The 24530-nt window shown below is 35.4% G+C and overlaps 4 protein-coding genes across 5 annotated transcripts in view; 2 read left to right on the forward strand and 2 right to left on the reverse strand.

Moving 5' to 3' along the window:
- The window catches only part of fhip2b (FHF complex subunit HOOK interacting protein 2B), a 14014-nt gene extending 13300 nt beyond the window's left edge, over positions 1-714 (forward strand). The window contains exon 18 of the mRNA XM_016574136.1: positions 412-714. Within this exon, the coding sequence (XP_016429622.1) occupies positions 412-514 (103 nt within the window). The 3' untranslated portion in view covers positions 515-714. The remainder of the gene's footprint in view (positions 1-411) is intronic.
- A 2313-nt stretch (positions 715-3027) lies between these two features.
- Positions 3028-5776, reverse strand: LOC107756820 (8-oxo-dGDP phosphatase NUDT18-like). Its single transcript, XM_016574108.1, has 3 exons — positions 5633-5776; positions 4030-4243; positions 3028-3943 (listed from the first exon to the last, which is right to left on the reverse strand). Exons 1-3 carry the CDS (start codon positions 5774-5776, stop codon positions 3318-3320), a joined length of 984 nt encoding a protein of 327 aa, XP_016429594.1. The 3' UTR covers positions 3028-3317.
- Positions 5777-8504: 2728 nt separating this feature from the next.
- Positions 8505-11956, reverse strand: LOC107756843 (8-oxo-dGDP phosphatase NUDT18-like). Of its 2 annotated transcripts, none has more exons than XM_016574140.1 (4): positions 11876-11956; positions 11213-11395; positions 10447-10660; positions 8505-9400 (listed from the first exon to the last, which is right to left on the reverse strand). In XM_016574140.1, the coding sequence occupies exons 2-4, from the start codon at positions 11372-11374 to the stop codon at positions 8769-8771; spliced, it is 1008 nt and encodes a 335-aa protein (XP_016429626.1). In that variant the 5' UTR covers positions 11375-11395; positions 11876-11956; the 3' UTR covers positions 8505-8768. The 2 variants fall into 2 exon arrangements, with proteins under 2 accessions (XP_016429626.1, XP_016429627.1); XM_016574141.1 differs by lacking the exon at positions 11876-11956 and adding an exon at positions 11771-11848.
- A 455-nt stretch (positions 11957-12411) lies between these two features.
- Positions 12412-24530, forward strand: part of LOC107756844 (disintegrin and metalloproteinase domain-containing protein 9-like) — a 33185-nt gene continuing 21066 nt past the window's right edge. The window contains exons 1-3 of the mRNA XM_016574142.1: positions 12412-12899; positions 16620-16717; positions 20381-20439. Of these exons, the coding sequence (XP_016429628.1) occupies positions 12818-12899; positions 16620-16717; positions 20381-20439 (239 nt within the window). The 5' untranslated portion in view covers positions 12412-12817. The remainder of the gene's footprint in view (positions 12900-16619; positions 16718-20380; positions 20440-24530) is intronic.

The raw sequence follows: 24530 nt of genomic DNA on the forward strand, positions 1-24530 counted from the left end.
GATTACCAAAATAATCATTAGTTACAGCCCTAGATTAGTTAAAATATTTCAAAACACAACCGCATTGTTTTACTGTTTGTAATTAAAAGACAAATATTTTGTCAATGTAAATTTCTTATTAAAATAGTATTAAAATATTGTCTCGTTCTAGTGAACCAAGTATCTGTATTTTGTCTCATCTTTTTTTTTTTGCTTTAACCCCTGCAACTAGCATTGACTTGTCCATTTGCCAATTGGGGCAAAAATCTGGGTGAAATTTGTGTGGTTTATTCCAGCCTTAAATACAACAACATTGTGATGACCATTTTTGGGTGAACTGTTCCACGTTTCCACATTTATAATGTGGAAATGTCAGACTGACTAAATGTTTTGACTTTTTTTTTTAATACTTGGGTCTGTTCTCTCTGTCAGGGTGGATCATGTGACCCTGTTGAAGGGTGTGATAGTTCTGGAGGAGTTCTGCAAGGAACTGGCTGCTATAGCATTTGTTAAACTACCCATAGAAGAGCAGTGAACTCATGATGCTGAAACCAAAGACAATACAACGGATCAGCATCCAACAACATCTGTTGGAGGACTCCATCACTGGGAGAAAGTGGATTTGCACAGAACTGAGTTAAGTGGCAATATTTATAGATATACAAGTCACTTTTGATTAATGTTGTCAGGGAGGAGTCAACCTGTCAGATGGCAGTTTTGCCCAAGATGAAATATTTTTAAAATTCAGACTGCTGCTACAGGATTTTACAATGACTGTGTGATGTACGAAGTCGCTTTTTCTCCACAGCTGTACATCTTGCTGTATGATTACATTTCACTTAAAGTGGAAGCAATAGAAAAAAATGTCTCTTGCACACTATTTAAGTTTTTTACTATATTCTATATTTTATAGAAGTTTTAGGCCCAATCAGTCAGTTCCCTCTGTGAATGTTTTTTTTTTTGCATTGATATGCTATTGAAAACCTGATCTCAGATCAGAATTCTTACACTATCAATTTTAGGCAATTGCACATCCCCTCTTCAACTTTTCTTTCTGAAATACAAACTGGAGTTGTTTAAGTGTATCATAATGGCGTGTAAAGTAATTTTATTTATCTTTAATCTACTTTCTAAAGCCTGTGAATAATCAGTGTTGTTTTGTGTTTCTGTATGTTATATGGCTGAATCAAAGGGCCAGAGAGGTTTGTGTGGTTGTGATTTGCCATTGGCCGGTACTCACAACGGATCTTTATTTTCTACAGAGGTCTGGCAACTGTACGCAATACATGCTTAATTCTGTTGTCACAGCAAGAAATTAAAATATTCATGCAGATTTCATTGCATCAAATGTCTCTGTGGTCTCAACTCTTTTAAATGCAGTCATGATACAGAAACTAAATATAGCTTCATGAAAAGTTTTGCTGCACAAGGTAGTTTTGAAGTTGTGAAACAAAAAATAACTTATGATAATATGAATGTTTCCATGTACTATGTTTACTAAGACAAAACCATCAATATGAGGGTCCACGTGATACTGATTCTGCAACTTTTTTTTAAATGTAATTCATAATGTGACCACTTTTTGAATGAAACTGGATATTAATTTGGAAAATTTATAGCAGGAGACTTGATTCTGTTTATTGGGAATTAACTGAATTGTGAAGTGTAGTCCCTATATGACGTGTTTGGGTGGGAGGAGTTAAAAAAAAAAGAAAAACTTGACATCAGTCAAAAATGAAAGTTACTACATTTAGATTTTTAGGAATGTAAAAGAAAATTCGCTCTGGAATAACATGAAGTGATTATTCACAGTAAGACTAGAAACGTATAATTAAAATAAATAGCGTCAGTACTGATTTATTGGCATATGTCTTGTTTTTTGTCAGCTGTGTATAAGAAAAACACATAACACGCCTTTTGTGGCGCCTTCCATTATATCACAAAATATTATTAATGTTAGAAAGAAATAAGCAATTACATTTTAGTATGCAAATGATTGCAAGAAAGACCTATCGGAATTTCATATGCAAATATGAGTGATTTAATTATTAATGTAAACATTTCTTCACTTTACACTTGCTAAATCATTAAAAATAGACACCACAGTTCATAAACACCAAAAACAGAGACCATACTTAAAGGGGTCATATGATGCTATTTTAAAGATCATTATTTTGTGTATTTGGTGTAACAGAATATGTTGACATGCTTTAATGTTCAAAAAACACATTATTTTTCAAATACTGTACATTAGTGTAGGTCCTCTATGCCCCGCCTCTCTCAAACACATCGTTTTCAACAAAGCCCCCTCCTGATTGGCCAGCTGACCCAGTGCATTGTGATTGGCCGAACACCACAAGCACGCGTCGGAAATGTAACGCCCCTTACCATAATCTCGAGCTTCAGCTTTTAACATAAATGTAAAGACAGTAAATAATGTCCTTAGTTTCACCATCAGTTCAAGCCTGAAAGGGGAACAGAGTCGCGTGACAGGACACAGTGATGATGCTCGTATGTATTTGCAGTACACAAGCCACGGTTAAGAAAGCTGACTCCACTGTGAGTGACACTGTCTCTCTCTGACACACGCACACACACACACGATCTCTCTCTCACATACTCACACACACACACACGCACACACATGTTGTGTTTCCATGTTTTATGGGGACATTCCATAGGCGTAGTGGTTTTTATATTGTACAAACTATGTGCTATTGCCCTACACCAACCCTACCCCTAAACCTACCCCTCACAGGAAACTTTCATGTTTGAATGAGGCGTTTTAGCCCGGTCTGGATCAGCCTTCTCTTTTAGATAGAATAAATCCTTTTGTTTGAGCTTTGAGCTTTGTAACTCTGCAGATCTTATACATGCACAAATAGCTACATAACACACTAAAGAAAAGAAAAAATAGAAATCGCATCATATGACCTCTTTAATGCCCACATGATACAAACGATATGCCTACACCAACAAACAAAAGTCTGTTCAGCAGGATGGATTCTGATTGGCTGCCAATGTTTTTTATCATTAATCAGCTGGAAAAAAAGTTGTTTAGAAAGTGATTAAAATTATGTAATTCTTCTGTGCCATTGTTATAGTTGTGGTGTGGATGCCTCTATTCTTTTAGATTTAGAATTTAACTAATTTTTAAAACTATTATCGTTACGTTACAGTTATCGTACTTGGTGTAAGCCAGCATTAATGCTGAAAGGGACATAGTTAAGGTAAAGTTGCTGTAATAAAACCGTAGCCAGAGCAAAAATATACTTCACAGCACCATGTGTGTTAAATGTCTTCAGTAAAGAATCCAGGAGAAGCTAATCTGTTCCCATTCATATGCTTTGAACAGGCAGGACAGAGCCTTCCTGAATCTTCTGCAGTATCTCAGTCCTCAGGCTCTGATTGGTCACTTCATGCCATCTGAAACCAGCATTCTCTGGTTTGGGTGGACTGCTGAGACTGATTTCCTCCTCTTCCTCTTTATACTCCAGCTGCACGAAAGTGTTTAAACAGACTCCATCGGTTTGGCCGGGAGCTCTCCCGTTGTGCTGCACTCCCAGAATCCCACAGGTGTTCACGCTTAGCTGCTCATAAATGGAGGGCATGCAATACTTAACCAGCTTTTTTGCTGTGAATGCGAGAGTTTGTGCTTCGATGGAGGCCGCAACAGGAAGTTGGGAGTCTTTACTCAGCAACAGCCATACGTGTTCTTCATCACCGTTTTCAGGGTTAGCGTCTCTGGAGGTGAATGCGAGAAGAAGCCTTTGGCAGACGACGTCACAGGGAAAGTCGACAGGCAGTAACTCTGAGAACCAGGGACTTTGGCGATATCTTATCCCAGCATCAATGAGGGTGAGAATGTCACGTTTACGGATATTCTTAGGCAGAGATTCGCGATCGTACCACTGAGCTTGCAGCGAGTCAGCGTTTGCTTCTTCTGGCGTCTTCAGAGAGCCCCCTGGTGGATGGAAGAACAATGAGAGAACCACTGAGCAACTGTGTGACAATTATATAAGCAAGTTATAAAACGTTTACATATCTAACCTGTTTTCTCTGCTAGAAAAGCAAAGCGGATCCAGCTTGGCCCTTTTTCTTGAATCTGCAGCATTGTGATTGGCTGACAGTCTATTCCCGCCTCCTCTTTCACCTCTCTCTTTAGGGCTTCTTCAATACTTTCACCATCTTCCATACGACCTGCAGGGAGATACCATGAACCAAGACACACTGCCTTTGGCTCCTGAATCATCAACACCTCGTTCTGTAAAACAAAAACACACATAACTTAAAGCTACACGATGCTAACTTAAAGCTAACTAATAAAATACAGAAATAGTTAAAGTGGTTAAAAAATAAACCTGCATGCAACTTGCGGAGGAACGTTTTGGTACACATACACGATATCAATCAGAGTGGATAGACAAATAAATAACGTCATAATTTTTGTCATTTGTAATGATTAATGGTCAATTTTTCTAGTTTGTTGTGACACTAACATTAAACTTCATATTACATAGCCAGGGCTACTTTTCTCTGATGTAACGTATGTAATTTTCGGTAAAATCTGGCCTGACTGACAGCTCTACAATATAAATGATTATTATAAGTTTATTAAAGTGTAAGACATGACTTAGTTACATGGTATTGCTTTAAAGACAGGCACTTTACATTATTGAGAAAACATTACTTTGCATGGATGTAAGAACATATTGTACATGTATTTTGACTTAATTTGTAACTCTTATGAGCTCCTAGCCACAAATATGAACTTTATTCAAGAATATTATTCTGTACCTAAACATTTTGGAATAACCAGGTTTATTAATTACTATAATGTATGTGATAATTGCAAATAAAGGATTTAAAATGTAGCATTTGGCTACATTTTGAAATTTACAGCAAGACAGTTAATTAGGGAGGCCAGTTATCTTTACTTAGGCTATTTTTTTAAAGGGGTCATATGATGCTTTTTTTAAAGATCATTATTTTGTGTATTTGGTGTAACAGAATATGTTGACATGCTTTAATGTTCAAAAAACACATTATTTTTCTTTCACTGTACATTATTGTAGGTCCTCTATGCCCCGCCTCTCTCAAACGCTTCGTTTTCGAGACTTTAGTCTTTGCAACTTCAGGGATCTTATCTATGCACAATCAGCTTGTAACACTCCAAAGAGAAAGGAAAACTTGAAATCGCATCATATGACCCCTTTAAGTCACTTTGTGTTTATCACATTTTTTAAGAAGCTTACACATACTTTATTTAATCTAAGGACAGAGCCTAAGGAAGTTATTCAGCTCTAAACCAGCTAACAGAAATATGTTCAGGTTTTACTAACACTCTCGTTATAAGTTATGAAAACTGTTTTTCATAACTTAATTCTTTTTGTTATGCGAGAGGTAACGTTCTATTTGATCATTTTGCAAACTTTTAAACATCTAAAAACCAGATAACTTTGTACCAACGTTCTATTGATGTTACTGGAAGAACGTTTGTTTATAACTTTGAGAGAACCTTGCCAGAAGAACGTTAGCCAAACTTCTGAGAACGTTCCCTGTTAGCTAGGAAAACCGAATAGTTTTTTGGTAGGATGATTTCATAAGACGTTTTCCAAGCAAAGTATGCACTATGTAGCAATTTTGACCTTACCTTAGAGTTGAAGATGACCGCACAGACAGCAAAGCATGTGTTTTTGCGTGTGACTGGCTTCTTCTGTTCAGGAGCGAAGTGAAGCTCGGTCACTTCCAGTCCCTCTCCCTTCAAAAGCATCTCCACCGTGTCCTCCAGGGACATGATGAAACCACCCTAAAACAGACTCTCTAAACATATGTAGGAATAATGTCTATTAATAATGTGTATCGTTAACTACTGAACATTTATGAAATGCATGATATTGGTGAGCGTTTTTTTTAATTGGATAGCGTCAATGTCAAACAACTTGTCAGACCTGTTCATATGATTCTTCTCGCACACATCTTAAAAATAATGTTTGAATAAAAGTCAAAACCGAGAAAATTATGTTTAGAGGGTTTGCTAACCAGAAATCGATTGTTTCATCCGCATTTACTATAGAATTATTTCATTTAGATAAACCAGCGGTGGCATGTCAACCGCGGGAAGCAAACAAGTTTATTCAGAATGTAAACAAACGCGTATTTTATTTTTATATACTTTCATTCTGTAGAAAGACACAACAAAGTTGATAAAAGACTTGCCTGATGATCGATATAATATGTAGCCTCAGGTTCTCGCGCGCATCGATAAAAACAGGGATCAGCATAACGACGATGAGATGACTTTCTCTTTCGACTTCACCCGATTCCTGTTTCCGTATTTTCCAACACATAAACGACAATAATGACTTTCATCAAACGAAAGCCACTATGACTTCTTGCCAAATCTATTTGGATAATCTTGGAAAACACAGTTGCAGGCTGTGAAAATTCTTTCTCTCAGACACTCTTTTAACAAACTGAGTTAAAACTCCCATCATCGTTACTCCAATAATAGCCGATTTATTACAAAATATACAGCAGGATAGGTCATATATAGTATAAAGCAAAGATCTTAATAGTTATTTTTCCCGAAATAGTGGTTTAGACACTCAGATGTTTTGGAAAACTATTTTAAGATATATACTTTAAATAAAAAATTGAAATACGTGAAAGTGATTCAAGTAGCTCAAACACTTTCCAAGCAGCAGGCAAACAAACCATGTAAGATCCTTTCCTCATGCACATTATGAGAAATGATTGATTTTAGAATTGGTAATGTAACTTAGAACTGCTAATATAATTGATTTGATAAAATAATAACCAAACTGGCTGACATGGAGGTAGAGCTCTTTTCTCAGAGGTAACTATACATCCACACTGCTCCTTAAAACTGTAATATCTGTAGTATAATGTGAAAAATGAAAATATTTGCAGTACTAGTTAATAATGTAATATGCAAATATAAAAATAAACAGATATTTGATGCTGCAATACCCAACAACGATTGACTTAAGATATAAAGGTTTGCTAAACTCGTATCTCATATTAAATATCATAATTTATCATCATCAAACATAGGCTACACCCATGTATCAAGACTTGAAGAGTTCATTTACAAAAACAGACTCCTTTTTTAAAAATGTTCAAAAATCATGTTTTTTTTAAACCCTGCATTTTAATTAATATAAATCAAACTGCAGTTGGGTTGTTTTGATTAAATAATAATAACTAAAAAATACTGCTAACACAATAAAAACATAAAATAAAATCAGTTTTTATCTGTTTTTGCAAACAAACTCTTAAAGCAGCACTATGTAACTTTTGGCGCTCTAGTGGTTAAATAAACAGAACTGCACACATCCCGCGGAAGAACATTCCAACCGGAGCTACTTCTCTAAGTTTATGTCTATGGCGATTCACGCAGGTATGTGTTACTCCGCAGCGGTGACGACCCGACCAGGCTACAATAGTCCAAATATAAGTACTTATTATAAGTGTACCGTAGTGATTCGGAATAAGACAAAAACGCGGTTTGGAAGATGAATTCATGATGTACTCGCTCATTATATACACTTAGCAAATTTTGAACACAGAAAAAGTTACATAGTGCTGCTTTAAAATATTAATATGAATGACTGAGGTGAAGTGCTATGACAATGCTATGTGTTTGTTCAAATATTGTACCTTTTGGGGTACAACCGCTTGTCCCTGGAGCAGTACCCTTAAAAGGACATACCCCTAATAGGTACATATTAGTACCTTAGAGTAGTAATACGTACCCTTAAGGTACTAATATGTACCTATTAGGGGTACAAATATGTCCTTTTAAGGGTACTGCTCCAGGGAAAAGCTGTTGTACCCCAAAAGGTACAATTCTGGCCCCTTATTTTTCTGTGTAGAGCTATATTCCCTGCCTAAGTATGAGAGTCCCTTGTGAAAAAAAAATACACTTCAGCATACTTTTAAAAAGAGTACCTATTACAGAAATAATATACTTAAGTGTGAACTAAACAATGTTTTGGACACTTTATTGCATGTTATCTACATTTTAATTTAACTGTATTATAGTTTAAATAAATAAATAAACTATTTATATGTAACTTCATAATTATATTGTTTCTGAAATAAAGTATACTGCCAAATGTACAACACTCTCAGAAAAAAAAATTGGTATCAAAAAAAGCTGTCACTGGGGTGGTGCCCTTTCAAAAGGTGCAAAAATAAGGGGAAAATAAGTACAACAATATAAATAAGGAGTAAATAAGGTGCTGTCCCAGTGACAGCTTTTGTACCTTTTTTTTTTAGTGTACTTGACAATATACTTTCTAATGTCATGCATTTAAATGTATTCGGAATTACACATTTGTAATAAAGTTGCAATTTAGTACATTTAAAATATATTAAACTGAAATACAATAATAAATAACACACTACATTTAAAATGACGTGTTTTAGTATGTTAGTCGACACATCAAAATAAGTGTCTCTTAAAGTACACTTAAGTGTCCTTATTTCATTAATATTATACCTGCAAGTAATATAATATTTGAAGTACACTACAAGTGTGCAATCAATAATTAAGTGCACTTCCTTTTCACAAACGGTTATTCAGAACTTGAACTGCCTATTTTTAAGAATTTGAGAACGGAGAGCAGACACCAAAGAGCGAAAGATGAGTGAAGCACACAGCTGAAACTGTGTTGCATGCTTTAGACATGTTGAGCCTTGGTGCTCATGTGGAAGATACAGGTTCAGTTCTTGTCCTGATCCTCTACTAGGGTGGCAGAGCATCAGTATAGACTATGAACAGGCAGAACAGACTCTTCTTTAATCCTCTGTATTATCTTTGAACTCAGGCTCTGATTGGTCACCTCATGCCATCTGTAAGCGTCACCCTCCAATGGTGGTGGGCTGCTGATTTCAGCCCCGTCCTCTGAATTTTCCAACAACACAAGCGTGTTAAAGCAGACCCCGTCTGTTTTTCCTGGAATTCTCCCATTGTGCTGCACTCCCAGAATGCCACATGTGTGAACTTGCATGGATGACGAAGGCACGCACTCCTTGACCAGTCTGTGTGCAGCTCGTGGGATTGTGTCGAATGCATTAACTGATAGTGCTATAGGAAGACTGGGCTGAGAAGTGGCATCGTTGCTGCTCATCAGCAGCCACAGGCGGTGCTCATCGCTGGTGTCTGTGTTACCGTTGCAGGAGATGAATGTGAGGAAAAGTCTTTGGCAGATAACCTGACAAGGGAAGTCAACAGGTTGTAACATAGGGAACCAGGGATTTCGGCGATATTTTATCCCAGCATCAATGAGGGGCAGTATGTCACGTCCGCGAAGAGGAAGTGGGGACTCACGGTCCCACCACTGAGCTTGAAGGGATTCAGAATCTGCTTCTGCCGTTGTCTTCAGAGAGCCTCCTGGTGGCACAATGACATAAAAGAAATGTTTTCCTTGTTGAAAAGTACTTGCTTTATAAATTACTTAACTGGATAACTACTGAACATTTTACCTTTAAAAAAATAAAGAAAAAAAATAAATAAATAACAGAAGTGTAAAAAAAAACGTGTTGGCTTATTACAAACTTAAAAGTAGAGATCAAATCAGGGTTGCATGCTATTGGGGAAAAAAAAAATAATTTTTTCCAATATATATTGTGATATGAAATAATATTTTAACAAGATGACTTAAATAGCTCTATTTGGAAAGAATTAATCATTCTGGAATGATTGAAATTATTTTATCGGGGAGTGTATCTGCAAAGAAAATATACAAATATAAAAAAAGAAAGAAAAAAAAACAATCTGAAAAAAAAAAACACTGAAGGTCTTTGAAGATTTTTTTGTTTTTACTTTGAAAAAAACTTTTTACTTTCTGAGTGAAAATCTTTTTAGGGCTGAATGATTTGGTTTTTATTTTTAATGGGTTTACTCTTTACAAAAACCAACTTAAATCATTAAATAAACAGAGTTTTATAAAAATAAAAAAATCTTTCCACTCAAGTTTTCATAGGCCATTTCCCCACAATTCAATATGACTATAAAACATGAATAATTATGACTTTATTGTGAATGTTGTTAAATATATTAAACAAAAAAAAATATTGTAATAATGCTACTGTACTGTAAAATAAAAAAAACAAGTACTAAAAATAATTTTATTTTACTGTAAAATTACAATACTAATATTAAGTCTTATTTTTCTTCATTTTCAAATGGTATACCATTGAGCTTTTGGTTTGATGGGTTTCCTGCAAATAGCACCTCAGAGGGGCTTAATTCACAGTAAAAGGACCAAGTCTTTCTGAGACACTAAAACACTGTATCAGTGCCACACTTCACTCTGAAACCACTAGCATATAATTAAATCACAGTCTGCGAACTTTAACAGTCGCACTATGACATATTGCAATACTTTTTTTTTTTTTAAATATTGTTTTGCCCTAAAATCTGTTACTGATTCAAACCTGTTTCCTCCGCAAGGAAGACGAAGCGAACCCACTTTGGTCCTTGTTCTTGAACCAGCAGCAGTGTGATTGGCTGGCAGTCTATTCCTGCCTCCTCTTTGACCTCCCTCTGCAGCGCCTCTAGAATGCTTTCACGCTCCTCCATGCGACCCGCAGGGAGATACCATCTGCCATAACACTCTCTCTTTGCCTCCTGAACCATTAACACCTCATCCTGTATGACGCAAACCAACACACATGCACAAGTTGACAATAACCACAGGTAGTGAAACATTCAGAAATATTGAAAACAGATGAAGTATCTGAATATGTTGATGAGGTATGTATTTTAACATCCGTTTACATATACAAATAGGGGAGAGCGGGTAAGATGTGTCAGCTGGTAGAATTTTTCCTTTTTTTTTGGGTACACACTTATGTTCATATTTTCAAATCTATCCTGGAAATCCACCCCCCAAAAAAGACAGATCTTTCAATATCGGGATCATGTCAAAGATGACCAAGAGGGTTTCTGTTGAATAAAATGTCCTGAATGTTTGGATAGCTATTTTAATTTAAACTAGCTTTTGTGAAGTGTAAGATAAAGCCCCTTTAATGTTATGCCTTGCTACCAAACTATTTTCTGCCAGTGAAAAGAGAGAACTGTCATGCTCCCAGTCAAATTCTACAGCTCATTAGTGGAACTCATTAAGATACATTTAGCTGAGGGCTGTCTGTAATAAACGGACACTGGACAGACTCTAAAAGTCAAAGACACCATCTTTACCTTTGAGTTGAAGATAACTGCGCCGACAATGTAACACACGCTTTTCCTCAGTGTGACAGGCTTCACTTGTTCAGGAACCGAATCAAACTCTCTCACCTCCAGTCCCTCACCCTTCAAAATCTTCTCTAGGTTGTCCTCCAATATTTCCGCCGTTGAATTCATGTTGGAGCTGCCTTGATTCCACTATACAACATAATGAATACGATTATCAAATAGTGGCTGTTTCAGATACAGTGACTGCCTACAGAGACAGCATGTTTAGACACTTAAGAACCAAAGCCTGGTGCCATTGAAGAACCTTTTAAAGTTCCACAAAACAATGTTCTTTTTTTATTTATTTATTAATCTAAGTAAAGAAATCACAAACAAATACACTGATCTGCAGAACATCTGCTGTTGGATTTCATAACTGGGATTATAAACATATTTGGAATTATAATCTTATAAAACACGTCCATTATAACAAACTGGCTTGACCACGCTATTATAATTATTTATGAAGAAATGAAAGTAACCTGGTGTTTACACGTAAAAGTTAGCGACGCAGCATAAACATACCGTGAAACAAGTAAAGTCATCCAAGATAATAAAGCACTGCTATTAAAATCGAATTCATACATGTCCAATCTTTAAAAAAACAACAACAACTACATTTATACTAACCTAACACCTCCCGTCATGAAAGAGAAGATAAATATACTGAAAGTAAAGCATAGATGTGACTCAAAGCCTCAGTTGATGGAACTCTCGCGATAACACGTGACACTCATTTGAGGGGCCGAGTCAAACTAAATTACTTGTAGTTTCGTTTAGTTCTTTAATAGTTCACACTCGTTTTTTCTTTGGTTCCTTGGTGACAATTAATAGATTACCTTGACTTAACTGTAAATAAACAATAGTTGTTTCAAACGGGGAAAACGTCGCAGTTAAGTTAGTACAAGAGTTAAATTAATGTGTAGTTTTTAGACTATCCCTAACTAAAAAGCAACAAAAACTGACTAGTGTACTAGGGATGGGCGATACCACTTATTTTGTTTTCGATACGATACCGATATTTTTCAAGGCAGTATCGTCGATATCGATACCGATTCGATACTTCTGAACTAAACTTACTACTTTAAAAGGCGATTTTTGCTTTTCCTTCCCTTAGTACCTACTTTTGCTAGCGGCCGAACGTAATTAAAGAGCACATGTGAGTTAGTGTTCTGGTGGTTTGTATCGTCACAGCAGGCCAAAGTAAAGGGTTAAAAGGCAAACTGGTGGCGCATGCTCGGTTTCGCTCTCTACTAACAGACGGGGCTCATCGGAGATGCGAGTCCGAGCGAATCGCCTAATCCAAAGATTTCCAACAGAGAACTGAAACAGCACCATTTTCTGCCATACAAACACATCCGGCTAACTCCTTAACAAACTTGTTACACACGGATAAAGTGTAACAAAATGACCAGGTAGCTGAAACTGTGCGGAATATTTAATTTTCTCCACGGGAACGTTATGTGGAGAGGGCTTATTGCCTTTGCTTGGAGGACAACGCCTGGATAAGAAAGAGAGGACAACATTTGACGTTACTTTGGGACGGCGGTTTGTTAGGGATACTTTACAGACATGGTGAATGCAGTTTGCTGTCGTCTCGCTAAAGGCGCCTTTATGTGGCTGATGCTCCACGCGCTCATCGACTGCAGTGGAGGTGAGAGAACACACACCATTGCGAGTCACCTAATGTCCACAACACTTCACAGTGCTGCTGGCTCTTTGATATAAGCCATTTTTGTTCACCTAAAATAACACTAGCATATAGGCACCACTATGGCAAGCCGTCTTAACGTGTTCCTTAAAACGAAATAGTAGCTATTATGTTACTAGCACGTTTTTAGTAGTAGCAAGTAATCCTTTTTTTTTGTTTCATTACTAACTATTCATTTGTTCCAATTACTAGTATCTACTCATTTAGTCAATATTATTCATAACAAATTATCTTTGCTGGAAACCTGGAAACAAACTGCAAAATTTTGCCATTCTATAATTTGTAGAATCTGTGGTCAGCTGTTCACTTCCAACTGGTATTGTTTCAGATGTTACTGGTAGCTGTTTTAGATTTACTGTCAACTATTTATTTGCCTACTAGTTTCAGTTTACTACACTTGTTGTGTGTTCCAGTTTTTGCTAGTAGCATTTTTTTATTTATTTTACTAGCACGATTTTTTTTGCTGTTGTTGTTGTTTAACTGTAAAGTAATAATTCTGAGTAGCTATTACATATAGCCGCATATGATTTTGGTGATGTGATGCAGAAAACATGGACAGAATCCAGCCATAAAAATGGAATTTACAGTATAGTGCGTAATATCACTGAATTTGGCTAATTTTGAATGAATACCTTAAAAGTAGGTCTGTACTCATCATCAATTGCATATGGACTAGTGTTAATGAATATTAAAGTGCAAAAAGACTGCTATTGAAACTTTAACTTCATGTACTTCATTTCCAGAGCTGCTCTGAGGTTCGCTTCACAAGCATTTCAGCATTTCATTTGATAAAAAGTTTTCGTCATATCGTGCACACACACAAACTCAAAGATCTTCACAACAACCTGTCAAAATTTAACATTTAAGAAATTGTGACAGAAATGTGATTTTGATAATAAATTTGTATTAAAAGAAAAAAAAAAATAGTACATAATACATATAATAATGCATTATTCTTGTTGTATCTTAAATACTGGTAAAACTGGAATAAATACCACTAACTATTGGGGTAGTTATTAACAACTAATTACTGGTGTGTAATGAATAGTTACTGGCACAATCACAATAGTTAATTGCCAAAACAGTTAATGGCAAGAGTTATAATGCAGATCCACAGAAGTTGATGACAAAAAATGTGCAGTTAGTGACTAGTAACCATACAACAGTATATTAAAAAATTACTAATATGTGATGAATATATTCTTGTAACTAATTTAATGGATACTCTTTACTTTTGTAATAAATATTAGTATCAGTTGTATACTTTCGTTAAATGTTGAAAAACATGCTAGTCACTGTTGTATTATTTGTGATTAAAAAGTTTGCACTAGTAACATAAAAATAAGTGCTATTCAGATTCAAAGAATGTTAAAAAAGCTTGCCATAGACCTTATGCTCTTTATTTGTTTACATTTACATTTGTTTTAGGTGTAGTGAAATCACTCGCTTTCCAAAAAACATGCACGTTACAAAATTGGTGTTTCACTTATAGAGAGATTTTATTTTGATAGGAAACAATATCATGTCTGGTCGTCATATACCTTCATCTCTGCCTCGTCTGGCTGTGTGAAGGTTTAAGAAGCTTAAGCAGTTCAATAACACCGTATTTGGGCTAATTCCGAATTTATGGGCATCTCCTCGCCCTTGAGTCTTACAGGCTCTTACTTTAAGATCAGTATGAAATGCATGCAAGTCATTTCTGCCACTCTTAAGAGCTAATTTGTGGAATCCAGTAGAAGAACATCTCACTGATTATTTAACTGCATTTAAGTCTTCCATACTTTGAATTAGGACAAGGACATTGTCTTGGTTAAGTGAACTCTCTAAACTGTCAAACTTTTTAAACTGTCAAAAAACGAGTCTCTTAATGTAAAAATAAGGGTAACACTCTACAATTTGTTAACATTAGTTAATGCTTTAGATAACGAGCAGTATATTTTTACAGAATTTATTAACCTTTGTTAATGTTGGTTAATGATGCCAGTTCACCATTAACAAATGTTACAGAAACAACTTTTGATTAATGTATTGGTAAATGTAGAAATTAACATTAGCTAAGATAAATAAATAATGTAGAAGTAAAAAAAATGAATTAAATTAATGCTCATAGTTCATGTTAACTAATGTAGTTAATAACAAATGAAAACATTTAGTAAAGGGTTACCAAAACAAGTCTTGAGTGACACTTAGCTAGTACAGCAGGAAAATGTAGTAAAAAAAAAACAAATGGTAACGCTTTATTTTAAGGACCAGTTCTCACTATTAACTAGTTACTTATTAGCATGCATATTACTAGCATATTGGCTGTTTATTAGTACTTATTACTAGGCACATATTAATGCCTCATTCTGATGACCATATTCTAGATGCCTTAAAAATGACCCAATACCTAAACTAAACAACTAACTTACTAACTATTAATAAGCAGCAAATTAGGAGTTTATTGAAGGAAAACTCTTAGTTAATAGTGAATATGTGTTCCCTATTCTAAAGTGTTACCTACCAACCAACCAACAAAATAAACAGATAAATATTAAAATGATTATTCATAGCAACATGTGTTTAAAAATCTGTCTATATTCATTAAATGTTAAATTTTTTCTAAACAAGCAAAAAAAGATTTTAAAAAATCATAGCCCGCAATTGTTACCATAAAGAGGTATTTCTACCTGATTTAACCCATAAAAACATTTTAAAATGTTAAAAGGACTCAAATAAAACCAGTTAATTTATACCTTTTGTTAGTTTATTAAAATGTGTGTGTGTGTTAATGTGCTGTAGCTAATAACTGCCAATTATACACCTATAATAAATGTAAATTCATGACAGATATAAATATAATATAATATTCTCAAAAATTCTGCACATTATTTTGTAAGTTTCCATGGCACACATACATGATAAATGAAGATGTGGTGACAGCGCAGCACTGGTCTGATGGAGCATGTGACAGTTCTGTCAACACTGGCTACATTAAGCTCTGTGTAATACTTTGTAATATTTACTGTGTCTCCTAAATGACTGCTTACTTACATACACTTATTTTAGTATTTAAGGTATAGAAAGGGAGAGGCTCCTACACTAGCGCTAAACGCACATGCTATTAGAGAAACTGAGGGTGTGTTTTGATCTGAGAATGATGTGAATGTTAATGTTTGAAGGACATCAAGATAAATCTGAGAATTTTGTGTGAATGTTCAGTAAAGAGACCAAGCAAGTAAGCATTATGAATTGTTCTGTCTTGTCTGCCCTTCATTCTTTTTTTTTCGGGAAAACAGCACAGGAATCTCATCTAACTTGTTGTGTGGTGACTCAGGAGCGGGTGGGATGCCTTTCCTTCCTGAGGTCTTTCTCTCTCTCCATGTCATGATACCCGTGGCAGCACAGCACTATTTCCACCTACAGGAAACTCTTGGCACTTGATTGCCAACCAGTCAATTGCACTCAATCTAATTACCCGTGATGATCACAATAGCAGTGATATGTAAACATGTTTTGTTGCAGTGGGAGGAACAATAGAGGGAAATAGATGGAGAAATGAATGACATTGCCTGTAGATCCAGTGCAAGATGTTGAAGTCACACTGTTTTCCTGCATAGCTTGTATAATTGATTGTGTGTGTATTGGTAGACAGTGTTGTGACGGGACGGTCTCTGTTCATAGGCTCAGTAAGCCAGCAGACGTCTCAGCTCTCCTCGTATGAGGTGACGGTACCGAGACGCATCAGCAGACAGAGGAGAAACCAGGACAGTGCAGATAAGGTAAACAAACTCCCTCTCACACACACATTTGCTTTTTAATCACACGCGTTCAGCATTTGGAAAAGTAATTACATTAAAGTAAAAACAAGTTAAATCAAGAAACTAGACCTTTCTGAGCAGAAGTTTGGGTTTTTAAAAGTAGAGAAAGTATTTGATTATTGGCTCACTGATATGACTTTCATTTTATTGTTTAGTTCTATCAAATTATTGAAAAATAGATTAAAAATTAAATTCTTACATAAAATACTTCAACGCTTATCTTCCATAATCAACATGTTTATGATCTCTGAATTAAAAAAATATTTATTTATTTATTGTTTTTTGGCTGCATAAAGCCAAGAATGTCAAAGTGGTACAACTGTCCTGATGTCGCAATGTAAAAAAAAACAAAAACAATCCTTATTAGAAAGATGAAATTCTTGGAAAGAACACCTTTATCTTTAGCATAATCTTGTATTATTATTTTTAGAGAAAAACTGTGAAGTAAATATTTTAAAAAACGTTTGTCTTTCAAATCAATGTCATGTGGTACGACCAAATTGACAAAAAAAGATCAAGATGCCAAGATCAATAAGTCTCTTAAAATTTCAGATAATTTTATGACGAGGTTAGTTCAATATGTAAAATTTCTTGTGGGTTGACTCACCAAAACCATTATATTCATTATATTAATTGTTTTATTAATTAACAAATATTTGACCTTAAATATATTTTCAAATGTTTTTTTTTTTTTATAATTATTAAGATTCAAAGTGTAAGGAAAGTATGTTCACGTTACATTATCTGAGACAAATTCACTCTTCTTGAAAACATATAAAGGAATATGGTGAAGATGTTTTTTAAAACCAACATTATTTTCAAAGAAAACATTTCTAAGAACTTGGCGCATGCATTTCAAATTAGATTTCTAAAAGAATTGACCTTTTCTTCATCTTAAACACACTTATTTTTCATTTACCCAATTATATTTTTTCTTTAAGATAACTGTGTAAATACAGTATGCTGTAAGGAAGGTGCAGTTGTAATACAACTCTTTTACATGTAATACTCCAGTAAAAGATAACTAAAGAGAACTGTGTTCCAAACTGCAGAAATACATTAAAAAATTGTCAAATAAATTTTTAATGGTATCTTTTCATGAGCTCCCACTCACTAGCCATTAGCTCTGTGGATAGGATCTTTAGCATGTCCCTCTCATTCTCTCTATGTCCTCTTTTGTGTTAATTGTGACCTATCAGTGATTTTGTATCTGCTCATATCTACACCAGCGGTGTTTCAAAGATAATGCCACAGGAACCATCTGGCCGGCACACATGCGCAGCAGCGTGGGCGTAGTTATTAAAAGTCTGCTTCTGCCAGGACCTCGCTGAGAGACGCATGGCACAAACAAACACACACAATGCTCCTCTTACCTCTGTGTCATTGAGAAACCGTGGGCTGCTCAGAGTTTGCTCGATGACAGAGTGTTTGAGAAAACACAGTTTTGCTGGCATAGCCTTGAAACCCTTAACTCCGTTTATAAAGAAGCAACATTCACGCAGAAGTTTCGTTGATTAAAAAAAATGAATCAACATTATTCATTTGATGACATTTTTCATGAAAGACATTTGTTTGTAACAGAACATTTAAAAAGGCCATTTGCTACACCTTTGTTACTTTATCTTGAATTCCCGTTATGTTATTAAGTTATTATTATTAAGTTATATAAGTCATTGTTTTCTTTTTTATTATTATTCTGTGAAACACAAAAGGACATCTTAGGCAGAATGTCCAACCAGTTTCCCAGAAATAACCAAAAAGGAGGGAAAGAAAAGCACAAAAAAAGTTGTTTCTGAGTAAGTCATACGATAGCTTCATGCAAACTAGTCTCGCGTTGCTAGACCTTCAGACTGACGGCTGAAGGTCTGGAATTCATGGCAGCTTTCATTGGCCAAAGCCCGCCCATGAGGCCGTTTGACCGACATGTCAAACAACCAGTCACAGTTCGTTTCGTTTCAGCGTCCCGTTTCGGGGCGTGGAAATGTCGCCACAATAACAGACCGGTGTGTAAAACTCTCGGACGTATTTGAAAGATTCTGTGCCGTGAACTTTAAATATTTCACATACTTTTGAAAATCCAGCGACAGCGTTTAGTTGATAAGCGCTCGTCGTCACGGAACGTTACAGAACGCGACACACACGTCTCCCGGAAATCCTGTAGAATTCAACCAATCCGATGACGACTTCGAAACTCCTGAAGTGTTTCCACTTTTGTGTGCCGTATGCATCAGACGTTCAGCCAACGTTCTGTGGGCGTGACGTCTGAGGCTGAGACTACATGCAAACAGACAAATTTAAGTTTTTATTCACTCTAAAATGCTTTTTAACTTTGATTTATTGGTATTTTGAATTAGCTGTTATTTTTATATTTTAGTTATTTTCTTGTTAGCAATTTTGCTATATGCTTTTGCCATTTTTAGTTGTTATTTAGTTTGATTTATTATTATATATTAGTTTTGTTTTTCTTCTTTAGTTTAAGGAGAGACAAAGAGCAAGAGGAAGAGTTGTGTTTGTCAGAACGCTGCAGTAAATGTCAGATATGTGCGTGTGTTTGGGCAGGTGCAAAAATGAGTTCAAAGGAAAATCTATGTCACACCCACACACTATAGCCACCACTTCCTGAAAGCAATCAATCTTACCACACCGTTTCCCTGAACTTATTTTAACCCAAGTTAATTAAATACACTAAACATGAACATTAAATTTTTTCTGTATTACTCAATTTTCTTGAGTTAGGTGTACGATTTGACTTTTCTCATATTGAATTATTTAATTTAAATCAACTTAACTAAGCTTATCTGAGTCCATATTTCATAGGCAAAAAAATCTTGTCAGGAACAAAAATCATTAAATAACAATTAAAGACTCTTTAAGGATCTCAGTTCAGTCCCCAAATACTTATTAATCATCATTTTAATTCTTTACCAAACTATCCTTCAAATCACTAGGTTTTACCCAGCACTTTTACATATTGTACGTGTGGTCTTGTGTGTTTATTTTGTTTTTAAGCTAGTATATAAGTCACATTCAGATCAGGTTTTGCCGTACAGGCACCCTTAGTTTGCAATGATCTTATGTGCGGGTTTACTGTTATGTAACTTTTCACGTCTCAAATTTGGCATTGCACCAACAGTATTCAAATGTTGCTGCATTTGAAGAAATGTTTTCCTAACTGTACAGTAAAAGGCAGTGAAGTCCTAGTTCAGTCCAGCATGTCTGTTGTCGTCTCTCTCTGATCTGATTCATTTCACGCATGTGTATTTTTGCCTAGAATTTATCAAGGGGTTTATTGGTTTATTGGTGCAGTGCTTTCTTAGAAATACAGACTAAATGAAACTTACCTTTTTGTTTGGTTTCATCACAAATGTACTAAGTTTGAAATGAGTCAGCTTTGATGGGAAAGAGACCACATACTTTAGCAAAGGAAGCAGGGCTGGATGTGTTATGCTTTATTAGTGAACTAGGTCAGTACTATGCTTACAAAAATGCCCTTTACTTATTAGATTTGTTCATAAAAAAGAAGAAGAAGAAAAAAAATAATTTTGACTCCCTTTATATCCTCTTTGTGCTGCTTGTTTTCTTAACCTGTAAAAGAAACGGTTTCTCATTTTTCGTCTTTTTAAGGTGTCATACATAATCCAAGCTCAAGGAAAAGAACATGTCGTCATCTTGGAGAGAAATGAGTGAGTATTTTCCTTCTGCTTCTCTCACTTTCTCCCCTAAAGTCAATTCATACACTTGGCCAAAAACTGTTTTATGTTTGATCTGTACAGATGGGGTAAACCGAGAACAAATGTAGACTGTGTTTACAATGTTTAATCTGGTGGCCAGAATTGTGCTTTTCACAATAGAAATGATGAAGCCAAAGTTCTACATTGAGCTAACGCAGTGTTTCCCAACAGTGATCCTGGATGCACACCAACACTACAGATTTTGGATGTGTCCTTTATCTGACTCATCCACTCGAGCTCTTGGAGTCTCTACTGGTGGCCTGGTGTGTTTCATTAAAAAGAGTTTGAAAGTTGCACTTGTTGGTGTGCCTCCAGAAGCAGGGTTGGGAAACACTGGGTAACATAAGCCTAAGTTTAGTTTTTCACACTTGGTTTGTAATTCACAATGCATTTAGCAGGAATCCAGGCTCTCTGAAGCATGGCTTGACAACTAGATGTACATCAGTAGAATTTATTTTCATGACAGATACTGATCATTGTTTGGTCCAGTAAGCCTAATGCTGAACTGATTCTTTATTGCTGTTTTATCAGCTTGTCACAATAATAAATAAATCATCATTAGACTACAACAATAAAACAAGTTTTTGTTATTATTAATTCTATTTATGTAAGATTTGAAATTTTTTTCATCTCTGAAATGTAATTTTATACTCTTTCCTTACTTTTGTTTGCCACTATTAAGCTTAAAATGCTACATAGTTCTCACTTAATTGTTATGTAAAAAAAAAAATCAGTATAAAACTGTGAACTTGACTAAGCATGGACTTGACTTTGAAAGAAATTAATACTTTTATTTAGCAAGGATGCATTGAATTGCTAATTGAAGTGACAGCAAATACATTTAAATTTATATTTCAAATAAATGCTGCTCTTTTGAACTTTCTATTTAACAAATAATCCTGAAAAAATATTATACTAGGAAAATAACACAACTGTTTTCAACATTGATAATAATCAGAAATGTTTTTTGAGCACCAAATCAGCATATTATAATAATTTCTGAAGGATCGTGTGACACTGAAGACTGGAGTAATGATGCTGAAAAGTCAGCTTTGATCACAGAAATAAATTACATTTTAAAATATATTCACATAGAAAACAGTTATTTTAAATTGTAATAATATTTCACATGGCAGCGCACATATATAACTGTACCTGTGAACTGTGTGGATGTTGGTGAATAACCGATTATTGCTTTATTTCTGTTCATAACCAAAGTGTGAAACAGTGTTTAACCAGCTTAAAAGTGGCTGTAACAGGGTGAAATGTTTCCTAATTTCTAATATCTATACCTCCATCCTTAGGTTAAAGTTAATGCTTGGCATTGATGAAGCTTAATTTTCCTTGTGTCATCCTTTTCTAAAAGAAACTAAAGGTTTTAGACTTTGTACTTGTTCACTGTTGTATTGCACAGTATTCCTTACACCAAAGCTGCAAAAGCTCTCAGAATGCAAAAAACGTCTGCTCTTTATTTTGAAATATTGCGACATGTAGGCGGACCTTGTTGAATGACCACTACCTCATTGCCAAACAGATAAAGTCCCTTGATAATATCAGATTTGTCATTCAGCTGAACAAAGCTGAGGGGTGGACGTTTCACTTCTCTTGTTTGAGAATGTTATCTCACATAACGCGTCTCATGCAAACCCGCCAATACTCCCCTAACGCATATCCTGAACATTCTGTGCTCTTCACTCTAATATTTAGATACTCAAGCAGCAAAAACATTCTTTTTTTCTTTAGCTCGACAGTTTGTTGCTTTTTTGAAGGGCCGGAGCTGAGAGATGTTTTGGAAATGTGCCTTCAGAGTAAAAAAAAAATGTTTTGCATCATTAACAAAGAAGAATTGCTTCACATTTTGATGTAGGATATAAATAACACACAGTGTATGACCACAAAGCTCATTGAGTTTGACAGTCAGTGCTAAATGTGTTGTGGCAGGTGTGTTAATTCTTTCAGAAAAGTTGACGATTTCCAGCTATGCTCACCGTCTGTTGCAGAGGAGATGTGAAATAAAGGTCAGCTCATCAGCAGATATTACGTTTTTTTACACAGTGTGTGGCCTCCTCAGATCATGCAAGATCTTAAATAATCTTAGAACAAGCAGTAAACTTGAACCCCTGACCTTTGTGATATCCGTATGATTGCATCTTCATCTTTCTTGTCAGTATTCGTAGGAAAAGATGAGGAAGCAGAAAAGAGGAACTTGAAATCATCATTTCTGAAGAAAAAAAGCCAGATAAACAAAATGTAAAGACAAAATAAAACTGTATTTGCAACACATTTAATTTCTGAAATGTGGAAATAATGTGCGATGGGATTTTGTTTATCCGCCTTTCTCGCCTCCGATACCGATTCCGATACCTAGGGTTCGGTATTGGCCGATACCAATCCGATACCAGTGAAGATTTTTTCCCCCATTTAAATAAATGTAGAATTTATATATCTCTGTGTGTGGAACTGATAATCATTCTTTCACAATCTACTAGATACAGACTACTTCATTATAAAGAAAAATAAAATAAACAATAAATATGAAAAAATATAGGCCCATGTATATTTATAATCTATGACAAAAAAATTTCATAAACTAGGTTAGTGTATAATTCGGCAGCAAAAGTTATTCTAGAAAAATCAGTGCACAATAATTTTAGAAATCCAAACATTTAGTGAAAAAACTATATTTTGTGGGGAACAAATAAAAGTGTTGCACTAAATATGGTAAAATGTTACACATTGCTATTTGTATTATAAAATCCATTCATTAAAAACATTCATATATGTTTAAGTATATACTATAAATTAAAATACATTTCTTTTGAATGTATAGCATATTTTTTAACAAGGCAACAACATATGATAGATACGATAGGACAAAACAAATACAGTGCAGCACGAACTGTTTTTATACAGTCTATGAGCACAAAGCGCTTACAATGTGCGCATCCGGTGTGCAGCCTGACGCCGTGTTGCTTTCAAGCGCATCATTCTGCACACCGGATGCGCACATTGTACGCGCTCTTTTTGCTAAATCATAGACATGTATTTACAAATGAAGTATAATGGGAACACAGAATGATCTTGGAGAGAGCTTTACCGAGCTGACTGCTGTAACCGAACGCGACCAGGGTTTAAAGGCTGAACGAATGACTGACAGCCACAGCGGAGAAAAGAGTTTGTGTGAACTTTAATGTAAGGACTTAAATATTCATATGTAGCTCACATTAAGCTATAGTATGGAAGTAACACAGAATAATTCGCACAATCGGAAAAAAATAATAAAATCTCGGATTTGGATCGGCTCTCTCTGACCGATACCCGATCCGAGAAAAATGGCACTATCGGAGCCGATACCCGATATGAATATCGGATCGGCGCATCCCTAATTAATACTAGTGTTGGGTGATATGGTCATTTTTCAAATCGTCATATCGCCAGTCCGTGTGATCGCCGATAGATGATATTATCGTGCATGGGTGGGTGGAGGCAAGAGAGAGACTCCCTGTACTTGTCATAGGCTATTTCATAACTATTTGGTGTTTTAAACCAAGAGAGAGGGACCCTATGGAAGCACCACGAATCAAAATAATATACTTTCAAACATACTGAAAAACTAACATGTTAAATACAAAAATATTTAAAACAGCTAGTTCATATATATTCGGATACAACAGTCATACATCGCTATTAGGACCGCGCGTCCTGTGACAAGTTTGCCGCATCGGAGCACGGAAGTTATCTGTCAGGTCTGCAAAATCAGTCAATGGAGAAAATCAAAAGTAGATTTATTGTATAACAGTTTAACATTAAATATTGGACATAAACAAACATGTTAAATATAAAGTATTTAAACCGGGTAAGTTAATATATTTGGAGTAAATTTAAATTAAGCAGATACATCAGTCATACAGCGCTCAGGACCGCGCGTCCCATGATGAGCCCGACGCACCACCACAGAAACAAGAATGAGATGCGTTCTAACATAACTGTGGCATTAAACTCAGTTAGTGAGGGCTCGGTTAAAATATTGCACATATATAGGC

The sequence above is a fragment of the Sinocyclocheilus rhinocerous genome, unplaced genomic scaffold, assembly GCF_001515625.1.
Source record: "Sinocyclocheilus rhinocerous isolate Xijiao unplaced genomic scaffold, SAMN03320098_v1.1 scaffold533, whole genome shotgun sequence".
Classification (NCBI taxonomy): Eukaryota; Metazoa; Chordata; class Actinopteri; order Cypriniformes; family Cyprinidae; genus Sinocyclocheilus; species Sinocyclocheilus rhinocerous.